The 12,352-nt window shown below is 32.3% G+C and overlaps 1 protein-coding gene across 1 annotated transcript; it reads right to left on the bottom strand.

Annotated features, from left to right (window-relative positions):
• Positions 1-3,100: 3,100 nt before the first annotated feature.
• Positions 3,101-4,657, bottom strand: LOC7454458 (transcription factor bHLH118). The gene is made up of 3 exons (XM_002321830.3): positions 4,147-4,657; positions 3,543-3,884; positions 3,101-3,425 (listed from the first exon to the last, which is right to left on the bottom strand). The coding sequence occupies exons 1-3, from the start codon at positions 4,465-4,467 to the stop codon at positions 3,345-3,347; spliced, it is 744 nt and encodes a 247-aa protein (XP_002321866.1). The 5' UTR covers positions 4,468-4,657; the 3' UTR covers positions 3,101-3,344.
• Between the last annotated feature and the right edge of the window lie 7,695 nt (positions 4,658-12,352).

The following is a 12,352-nucleotide window of genomic DNA, read 5'->3' as shown; positions in this document are numbered from 1 at the left end:
GTAGCTAGGCTTTGCATGGTAATCCTTAAACCTATCTCAAGGCCTCAAGCCCATCATATTTGCAAACTTCCAAGAGCAGCCCATATCATTACCCTTGCCTTTGAAAACAACAAGGAGGTATAAGAAATATTGTTCTACTCTAGAAAATACAATTTACATATTACGCATGTATACACATCTTGATTGATTGGATTGCACAAAAATAATTATAATCCTCTTTCATATTGAATTTTAAATTTTATAATGAATAGCTCATTCTCAATATTTTATATTACTTTTTTAAAAAAGAATCTTTGAATCTACCTTTAATTTTTATTCCTTGAAGCCCTTTGTTGTTTGCTAGCTCTCCCTTTGACTTTTTGAGAAATTCTTTATAAACAAATTATTGATTTTTTATTCCAATTTGATCTCTAATCATATATAATGGGAATCAAATCAATCACATCACAAGGATATATTCTAATTTGATTTGGTTTGAAGACCTTCTCCTTACAAGAAGGGTTATTATCAATTAATTTGGACTCTGAAATTAATGGGATATATATATACGTCTGTCTCTTTGGAAACGAATGACAAAATGTGAGCATATTCTTACATATCATTTGCTGTCTCCTTCCAAATATAATTATATGAAAGCAAGTGGGGATCGATATGAAATGAATTTAATTAAGATGATTTAATTAACTGAAATGTTTTCAACGCTTGATTAATAATATAGAATGTCATGTATATTTTTTTTGTTTTAAATAATCTACAAATAGCTTAAAAATTCTCTACTTACAGGACAACAGTGCTCTTGCAAAAACAAAGAGCTGAGATCTCAGATTTGAGTAATTGAAGCTTGGAGTTTAGTGAAAGCATTTTCCACACATGAATCTTAAAAATCAAGAGTAGTGCTGCATATTACAGTATAATTAAGCTTACATAAATTAATACTTGAACCAGCTTGCTTGGGGCATAGCAATGAATAGCTCAGAAGTGTTGGTGGGCTTCAGCACAACTTTGTTTCTTTTTTTTTAAAAATAAATAAATAACACGTCGTTTGTAAGATTAAATTCCAGCTAACACAGTAATTGCTGGAAAATCAAACATTGATTTTTTTAGTTAAAAAACCTAATTTTTAAATCATTTTAATCCGAAAACATATCATCAATACATTTATAACACTCATAAATCATTTCATAAACTTCAAATACTCATAAAATGACCCAAAAAACCAAAATCAAACCAAGTTAGCTTTAGTTTTGTTATTTTAGATTTAATTTTTCATTTAATATTGAAGCTTCAAACAATTACTAACTTCTTTCATTTCATAAACTTGTGATATAAAAAAAACTCATTTTAATAGTTGGAAATAGAATGAACGGTAATTTTCACTTTCATAATCAGAATCCAACAAACTCTAATTTTTCTCTATCTAAGAATTGAAAAATAATACAAATAAATCCAGAAAAAAAAACTTGGAGATGAACCTGCTGCAAGTTAAGGCAACAAAGCTCCGAATCCTAAAATAAAGCCATCACGAATAACTAAAGTTATCGTCTCTGGAACATCAATTGTAAGTCCAGATCGATCCCCATCTTCTGTAATAACTCAAACCACCCACGGAAGCATTAACAAAACATGTTTAATCTTCATAGATACCCTCAATATCACAACAACCAAAAATATCTATCCGGAAAAAGCAGAGCAAAAAAGAAGAACATCAGAGCCAAGCAAGAAACTCATTTACTCTATTAACCTCTTGCTTGGCAAGATTGTCAGCCATATGATTTGCTTCTCTTAAAACATGAAAACAAGACACAGAATCCAAAAGAACAGCATAACGAGAGGTCGAAATGAATAAGTCATGATATTTCAAAGGTCTAATAGGATGCTTGTTCATCCAAATAACAACAGAGGCAAAATCAGACTCAATAATGAATTTCTTCCAAAAAATCCATTCCTTGAAGAGGATAATTCAAGGGCTTTGATTACAATATCAGTTCAGCCTCATTAGACTCCTTAATTCCTACAGAGACTAAAAAATAAACCTGATCCTTAAAGAGGATAATTCAAGGGCTTTGATTAGTCTGTATGGTTGTAACAATAAACCTAATCCTTCTCCTCTATATGAAAGCATATCTTTCATAAGAACAAACTCTTAAAAACTTATGGAGACAATGCTTCATGGGAGATCTAGTTAAGTTCAGTAAGTTCGGATTTGCTATCATTCCATAGCAAGGTCAACCACTAAATGTTACATGATGCTTATTATAATTTGACATAACTGTACAAGAACACAAGTTAGCACGTTTTCAACTTATACATGGGAGAAGTAACTAAGTAAATTAAATATTGTCAAAAAATATCTCAATTCAAAAGCTTAATTTATTGAGTGAAGTCATAGGAGTAATTTTTATATTACTCTAACAATTATATATGCTATACTAGTAAATATTAACATATTGTGATTCCTAAATAATAGTAAAACGCCTCACATCTCTCTCTGAAGGAATACCAAAACAAGTGAAGGTATATAGAAATGTAAGCTGTACACACATGCGCGCATGCATGAAACTACAAATGCAACCATTTCCCATATACGAACTATGTATAGCTACATTAATGTAAATGCAATTTTATTCAATACCAAGTATGAAGGATGATTTGATTTCAAATCATATATAAATGGTGTATTTTATCATGATTTTCAAATTGAGTGGTGCACATTTACATTAGATCCTCTCATGTTCTTGAGAACATAATGGATCGTGCTCCTAATAAAATCTTAACCATTGAAAATTGATTTTATCCTCCTAATAAAATCTTAACCATTGAAAATTGATTTTATCTTCAATTCAAACAACTTCACATATTTTAATAACTATTAATTATCCATGTATGAACTCAAAACTGTACTATGGATTTGAATATTCAAAGATTCAGATTTTATAGCATGATCCGTCATGTTTCAGGAACGTGAGAAGATCCAAATCTAAAGTTATATATCTCAAGAATAAACTTTGTGGCCCTTTATGTTCATGCTCAGTACTCTCTTATGAGTGTTCGCTTGCCATTAAGATCAGCCTTTGATGTTTTATGTTTGTGGTCTTACCAATTTAACCTGCAATCTTCTACTGACATAGTTTGCAAAGAGTTCATGAAATTGATACGATAGTTACACACTTCCTATCAAAAGAAGTTAACCTGCAAAGTTGAACCATATATTTGCAGCAAGCTAGCATATATAAGCACAACTAATTTAAATCTAGGGTTCATAAACGAGGCCAAAATTGAGGAAAAAAAATAAAGAGAGAGAAGACACGAGCCATTTCAAGGCATGCAGAGTGTAATGTTGTCAATCACTCATATCTTGACAATGAGATCACATCAATTAGCTTCCCTTTCAGCCTATCTGCATCAATGCAATTCAGATTGCTAGCCTGCAAGGGAAATTCACCAATGGAAGACCAAATGTTGTTGGATGTAGTAGTAAAGTTAAAGCAAATATCATTCAATTACAAAACTTAGAAAGAAATGAACTTTGGCAATTGCAATACCTGACATTGGATAGTGGTATAGTGCCTTTGACCTTTTTGGGTTGAAGTACATCCAACAACATCAAATCCCTCTTCAAGCACTGCTTCTAGCACTCTTGATAGAAGAATCCCTTCCTCTCCAGGGCCTCTAGTTAAAACAATCTCCAATCCATCCAAATAATGGCGGACCGTAACACTGTCCAGCAAATTATGGTCTGAAATCTCAGTCCCGTGCTCAAAAGTACTTGAGCTGGACAAGTTCTTGAGCTTATCTCTCTTGACACTTAAATCTTGGATGTTACTCTTTAGATGCTTAATACATTTCACAGCCTCACTCATGTGATCAGAAATTGAGCGCCTTCCCTGCAAGATTTCCCAATATCAAGAAAAACCCTTAAAGCATGACCAAGTGTAAATCAAGAACACCAACCTCAAGAAAAAGAATATGTAGCCATTGAGACAATATGTTTAAATATGGTAATTGGGGTGGTCATTTATCACAATTTTTTTTTTTTATCTTTTATATATTCTTTTCCTGCCATAATTATATATGAAAACCTAGCTAGTAAATTTATATGCTACATAATGAAGGAAGAAATTAAGTAAAGCAAAACAGTTTCATGACCTTGATTGAATCAGGAGGGAGGAGGTTTCGAAGTGAGGCATGAAGAGTGGACATTTGTTGCCTCCTTTGCCGTTCGATTTCCTTTCGAGCAACCTTCTTCTCATCACATCTAATATTTCCACTATCATCATTAGCATTTGAAGTTGCTAATATTGTATGTGCCTGCGGGACTTCTTCCACTGATGAGTTGTTTAGGTTACTAATTCCATGAAGGGAATCTTGGCCCAAGATCTGATGCTGATCTTGATCAATATCTTCTTGGTAGGGATTAGAGGAGATTTGGGACCAAAATTCATCATAACTTTGTTGGAATGGAAACATTGGATAATTAAAGACTAACTAATCAAGGATTTTAAGCTATATCTTGCAGCAATAATGGACTAAAGAAATGGATACGGTTGTTGATAGAAATGGTCGTCGATCAATAGTCTAATATAACAAGATTTCCCTCTGAAAAACATCTTAATTACGGTCTACATGGAGATAAAACGTGGCCAAAAGCTTGGTTTGTGGGGGTGCTTTCACTTTGGCACTGGAGAAATGGCAACCCCATAGCATTCACATTTTGGTGGACCATCATGTCGGTCTCATATTTTGGCTTATGCATGCAAAGACAAATGACGATTGCAGTGAAAAATGAAAGGAAAAGGTAAAAGACCTAGGAAATTGTCTGGTTATTGTCTTCTCCCCCGTGTTTCAGATTCCACGCCTGTACGTATGTTTTCTTTTCTTTCTCCTTTTAATTATTTCTGTTGTCTCCTAGGCTATTCTTTTTTAGCCAAAATCTTAATAAAATCTTGACTATTATCTAAAAAACAGACCTATGGAAATTTTGTAAAAAAATAATGATTATTCAACTTTATGTTCGTGTGGACATGATCTCCCTTTATGTATGGAAGATGACAAATTATTTTGATTTTAGACACGAGTCCTAGAATGTACCGGCACAATTTCGTAAGACTTTAAACATTTTGGTGAGTTGGATTGAAAATGACTCGAGGCTGATCAGTGATTTGCCTATTGAAAGGTACTGGAGTGTTATATTAGAATCCAAACACAAATATAAACATTGAACTCGTTTATTTCTTTTGTTTTGGTGCTAAGACTCGATAATGGTCGGTGCAATGCATGTGTTATAGTATATTGATTTACTAATATATTGGTCTGCACTCCGCAGCGGGTTAATATTATTAATTTTTAAATATAAAAAAATATTAAATATACAGAAAATATTTTAAATCCTTTGAATCTAACAATCATGTCAGACTTAAACGAATTAGGTCTGACAACCATGCATGACCCAAGCGACTTAGGCTTGACGATTATGCCAAACCCAAGAGCCTTGGATTTAGCGATCATGGTCTCTTGGGTCTGGCAGCCATGGAAGGCCCAAATGCATTAGGTCTGGTGGCCATGTCTAATTAATTTTTTATTATTTTTATAAAAAAAACATTTAAATTGTTCTTGAAAGAATTAAATTGAAATTTAATTTTTTTAAATATTTTTAATTTTTTATAAAAAATATTTAAATTGTCCTTGAAATATCTTAAATAGAAATTCTAATTAATTTTTTTATATTTTTTATAAAAAAATATTTAAACTATCCTTAAAGTATTCTAAACAAAAATCTAAGTTCAGAAATTACTTATAAACAACAAATCATCATAAAAATTTAATCTAGCATTTTAAATTTAAAAATGTAAATCATATTTTTATATTGAAATAGTTCATTTTTTATGTTTATGAATTTGTTATTTCTTTAATAAAAATTCTATCTTCTCTCTTTTTTTCTCTTTTTTTATGAATTTGTATTTTTTTATATTTTTTACTCAAACTCATTGCAAAAAAAAATGTTTATTTAATGGTTGACCATTTATGATTTTTCTCCGATGACAACATTATTTTATATTTTTTTAACAATACTAGACTATATGTGTTTAGTTTCATTATACAATTTATGTAGTGTTTTTAACTTTTTATCATGTTTGTTTGAACCCTTTTATGTAGATTTATGTTGCAAATGAGGTTTTTTTAAAGATAAGACCCAAGTTGCTTGGGTCTAGCATACTGTAAAGATATAGCTTTATGTTTTTATACTGTAAAGATAAAATTTAATATTAAAATACCCAGTTTTCTCTGAAATATTGTAAAAAAACAATATATAGAAAAACAAAAAAAAATCTCAACATTTTATGCATATGGCTAAGTCTCTCAAAAATATTCATATCGTATTTCCATACCAAAACAATTCAAAAAAGATATGTATTAGCATGCTCATTGGGCTTTAATAACCAATTTATTAAAGTCATGAAAACTAGGCCCATATTTAAAAAATACAAAAAAGATATGTATTAGCATGCTCATTGGGCTTTAATAACCAATTTATTAAAATCATGAGAACTAGGCCCATATTTAAAAAGTACCAAAAAAAAATTATTTTGTTTTCTTTTAGTATCTGAGATTACGAATCTATACATAAGACATATTCTCAATATTAGATAAAAAGGTAGTTCTTCTATTTTTATATAGACATTAGAATAGTTAGGTTTTTATCTGATAAGACAAAGATCTCTTTACTGAAAAGGACTTTTCGTAAACCTTAGACAGACCAACAATTAGAAAACACGACAATACCTTAATTTATATTGGACAATAAAACGATGCAACTTACCTTAGAAAAGACGTATTAAAGGTGGTAATATCTTCCTTTTATACAACTAGTTCCCGTGCTCAATCTTTGAGACCGGTTAGGGTTCCTAGTGACCAAAATACTAGGCGGCGACTCTCATTCCCTCTTTCCACTAATAAATGACAAAAATTCCTTGTCATGTCTATTTCCCCACACCATACCATGAATTTCAGGAGGACGATCGTCACGACGCTGTACACATGCGACACTAATAATACAAAAAAACAACAACAATAATCATACTAATAATAGAAGATATAATTTCTATTAAAGGAATAAAAAATTCATAAACATAAAAATAAACTATTTCAATGAGAAGAAATTATTTGAATTTTTAAATCTAAAATGTTAAATTAGATTTTTTTTGATGATTTGTTGTTTATAAATTATTTATACTTTATTTATAAATAATTTTTAGACCCACATTACTTGGGTCTGGCAAACATGTCTGACCCAAGTTTACTTGAATAATCATAACAACAACAACAACAACAACAACAATAATAATACAAAAAATAATAATAAGAATAACAACAACAACAACAACAACAATCGCAACAACAACACTAATAATAATCATATCTTGGGGGCTCATCTAACAGTTTAAACTATTGGATTGAGATGACTCTTTAACATGTTATCAAAAAAATTGTTTTCTCTTTATTCAAGTTCATATGTAGAAAACATCATGGTATGTGTTTTTTGGGGCTGGTTTACTATGATTTTTCCAAGTTTTTTCCATGAATGTTGTCTTATAAAAGAAAGGTCATATAAAGATCCTAATGGCACTCATCACAATGACAAGATAAATGAAAAAAAAACATATATTTGCTTTTGCTATAGTTGGTTTGTGAGATTTGGGTATACATTTTCACTATACCAACTGCATCAAAATGGAGATCTTGAGACTTGTATGAATATTATATTTTATGGATGGTCCATGGCTTTGGACAAGGCTATCTATAAAGATCAAGATTAGCCTAGTTGTTAAGTATCTTTGCACCCCTCTCAAATGCAGTGCTATTATTATTCTATTCAAACAGTAACGAGGTCTAGATGTTTGTAATCTCGGACAACGACACTGAGGAATTAGTTCCCACACCCTTTAATTTCTAATAAATAAAAAATGGTCACTTTCTCATTCAATCACCATTGGGTACCTTTGGAACTTAATCTTACAGCAATAATGAACGTATACTCAACACAAATTAGAAGATATGCAAGTTCATGTATTGTTTTTAGGAGCTCATTTCTTTACTTTTGTTTTATTCAAACTGCTTTTAGGAGCTATTGGTGTAATGAAGCTTTATCATCCCATCAGCATTCTGTATTTAATATCCCATAGAGATGTTGAGATATTATATAGCCTTTTTTTATATATTTTTTTAAGCACCAAACAATCAAATGGCAGCAACAATTTTATATATAAGCAAAAAGCCAAAAGAATTTCAAGAAAAGCTTGTTAGTAACTTAAGTAAGTCTGGTAATTGATTGAGTAGAGGTCACAAGCATCTAGACAGAACTAGAAAGAACACAGTCTCACAGCCTAACTGTGTGTTGTTGAAAACTGCATCATTTCGTGTGAGTCATAGGGTCCATGATATGGAGGAAAAGAGCATCAACCACACTTTTTTTTGGAAAACACCTTGTACCATGAATTCCCATTCCTGAAATACGCAAGCCAAGCTAACGGAGCAGCACCAGGAAAAGCCCCACCAATACATGAACTTGTTCCAAAAGCACCAGTGCTTCCTGCAATGTAGAAGGAGATGCTTAACATGTTCCACTTCAATGGAACAAATAGGGCAGATGGCATCACTTGTGTCAATAATTCCTTTTCTTGCTAAAGATCCTTTAGTGTTGTTTTTCAAGCAAAGCCAACCAGCAAAAAACAACCACCTTTGGAGGAACAAGGCCCTTCCATATGTCATGAAAAGAAAAGGTTGTTGGTCGGTTGATACACTGATGCTAGAATCCTTGACAGATATTTGACAGTGAACGCCCTATTTGAGGTAGATTTCCATATCAACCTATCTTCAAAAACCTTGTCAAGAATCACTTAGCAAAAACACCGTCAATCCTGCTCCATAACTCATTCTTGATAAGCTCATCCCATATACTATCCTTAGCAAAAACACTGTCAATCCTGCTCCATACAGAACCCGTACATTTCGACAACTCAAAAGGAAAGCTTAAATTGGCCTTAACCTTATGGATACTACAGACAACCTCTTTCCACAAACCGGAATCAGAGAAACCAAATCTCCAAAGCCATTTAAAAATGAGGGACTTATTTTTATTCAAAACAGACCCCATACCCAGCCCTCTTAGAGTCTTCGGAAGAGAAACAACATCCCATTTAACATTACATATCTTCTTTCCTATCTTATCTCCCGACCATAAAAAGGATCTGAATTTTCTCTCAATAGCGGCAACCACCATTTTAAGAATGAGGAAGATGGAGGGGTAATAGATTAGGAGGTTCTGCAATACTGACTTAAGAAGGCAAATTCTACCCCCTAGTGACAGATGCCTTCCTTTCCAAGAAGCTAACCTCGAATTGATTTTTGTAATTACAGGGTTCCATATCGAAGTGCGAGAGCTAGAAGCTCTAATAAGCAGTCCCAGATATTTAAGAGGGAAACTCGCGCCCTGCATCTCAAAACCATATATGTGTCCGATATAGTGCTACTGTCTAAACCAACCCCTGTTATAGAGCTCTTGAAAAAATTAACTTTTAACCTAGAAATCAATTTAAAGTATTGCAGCACCCATTTAATGTTCTAAATAGAGGAGAGACTCTTAAAGCTAAAAATAAGTGTGTCGTCAGCAAATTGAAGATGAGAGATTCTCAAATTATCAAACCCTAGATGGATACCTTCCACTAAATCCAAATCACAGCCCTTTCCAATCATCTTACTAAGGCCCTCTATTGTAATGTTGAATAGAAAAGAAGATAAAGGGTCACCTTGTCTCAAACCTTTCTTTATTGGAAACTCAGTTGTGGGAGAACCATTTACTAAAACCGATACTCTAGCTGTGGAGATACACTTCCTAATCCAACCCCCCCTCTATTTGTTTCTGAAGCCCATACAAAGCATAACTTCGTCAATATACTCCCATAAGACTGAGTCAAAGGCCTTATGGAAGTCAAGTTTAAATAAATAACCTTGGAGCTTGTTCTTTTTAAGATAGCTAATTACTTCATTCACTATCAGCACACTTTGGTTTACTTTGGTCGAAACACAGCTAATAAGTTTGAGTCCTTTAAGTAGAACTTGCATCATTCTTAAAAGTAGGAAAAGAAATTGTTCCTCGAAGCCATTATTGATAACAACCTCAACACCAATCAAACATGAGCGGACCATTACTTCACAAGTTGGTAGACAATTATTCAAGCTTTTGCGATTTGAACAAACAACTCTCAAATTGAACAGGTTCTTGTGCTCATCTCTCTTGATACCAAGTCCTCCAATCTTCTTTTCTAGGTTTTCTATATGATTCACTGCTTCTTGCATGTGATATGATATTGAGCGTTTTCCCTTAAATCCCCAGAGGAAAAACCCTGAAGTTATATATGTGTGAACAAATTAAACCGCATTAATCTTCACAGAATTGAGTCCAATAAGCAAGTTTGAAAGCAACAAGAAAGACAAGTAATTACTTACCTTGATATATTTAAGAGGGAGTAGATTTTGTTGGTGGGGACTGGATGAAATCTGGAAAAACAGCTTGTCCTTTTGGTGTCAAGGGAAAATGGTTCCTTTATAGTTTGCCAAAGAGATAAAGGTTATACAAGCTAGGAGGCAAGGGGAGTTGATAGTATGTCAGGATGGGAGATCTTAAATATGGGTATAAAATTTTATAAATTTGTTTAATAAAAAATTTTCTCCACTCCTCCTAACATGTTGAGAGACGGTATGCAACATGTAAAATTTATTATTATAAACCTGATTAATTTTATTTTTAAAACTAATTTTAAAAATACATCCATCCATCTAATATATTTGGAGAAATCTAATAAATTCACTCAGGTATTGATAAAAAAAAAGAGTCAAGAAAGGAAGTAAACATCTTTAATAATTAGAGTTGTCCCAGAAACTTTCCAAATATATTTCATATAAGAAACAATTTACAGAGTAAAGCAATTTAATAATTTAGAATGAGATGGTTGTCTGATAATATATATAATTTGTTGATGGTGATTATATTAAGAATTTAGAAACTAATGAAATTTCTACAGAGACTCACCAGTCTTTCAAGCCAGCTTACACATTCCGACTCTAAACTCATATCTTTGATCCCATCAAATGAAGCAGTAAGAGTATAGAATTCACTAACACTCACACACAGACACGATTAACTTTTTTGGAGGCATCTGCTATGTTAGCCCTCGTTCTTTTCTAGCAGTAGAAAAACCCAGACCAGATAATACTATTATGGAACTTCCTACACATCAGTCGATCGATGGTTGGTTTGCTTGATGTGATGAGAACTACATTTTCATATCACTTAATTTTCTTTTGATAATTTTCTTTTTCCATGATTGCCTGAGTGGTTATAATCCGAAGTTCGGTAAACATTGTCTGTATGGACCTTTCTCTAATGTTGCCTTCGATGAAATCTGGAAGCACTGTAAATATTATTGGAAGTACAACCACATCCAATCAAGATAAAAAGACATCCAGCTAGCCATGCCTTTTTGAGTCATCCAATCAAATCACAAGCAAATCCACCTAGCCATGCCTTTTTGAGACATGATACGATCGGTTTTTGATAAGATTCAATAAGAAAATACATTTTTTTTCCAAAAACATATGCACTTTGTCTATATACATGTTTCATTTTTTCTTCACTTAAGTTTACAAAGAAAACATGTCGTATTTTCTGTAAATGTCGAAAGCGAAAAGTCATCAGAAAAGAGAGTGGGGGGGTGAAGAGAAGAGAAAGCATGGACTGCGTGCCTATAAAAAGTCATTAATTTCAGATCACAGGAAACATTTTCAACTTACAAATATAGAAACATATTTGGATCTGTTTCAACTTTCATCAAGGCACGCAACAATTTATAGCTAAGAAGCTATTCTGAAGCGTATAATCTATTTATGATCCTAGAAATACATCAAGACAATTGCCCTCAATCCTTTGCACATGGTGAGAATTGTTTTCATGCAGAATTAAAATAAATCCTAGAAAACATAAGTGGAATGATTTGGTAAGAGGTCCCGACATTCTACTCTAGTCTAATTAATATTGGCTTGTGTATAGTTTTGCTCTTGTTTTCCTGCTTTTTATTTTGCTATCTTTTTTTTTCAGAATTCTTTTCCCCTACCAACTAGATTGCCATAAACTTATTGGTAATCTGGTGCTCTTTTAATAAAATCTAGACTACTATAAAAAAAATCCTACTAAAAATGTTTATAAGCAGATGCGACAATTTATAATAAGTGGTGATACGTAATCACCAAAATAAATGCTTGATCAAACAGGAAAAATAAAATGTTATATCAATTATGT

This window comes from Populus trichocarpa, chromosome 15, assembly GCF_000002775.5.
Source record: "Populus trichocarpa isolate Nisqually-1 chromosome 15, P.trichocarpa_v4.1, whole genome shotgun sequence".
Taxonomy (NCBI): domain Eukaryota; kingdom Viridiplantae; phylum Streptophyta; class Magnoliopsida; order Malpighiales; family Salicaceae; genus Populus; species Populus trichocarpa.
This window is presented reverse-complemented; position numbering and strand designations above follow the sequence as displayed.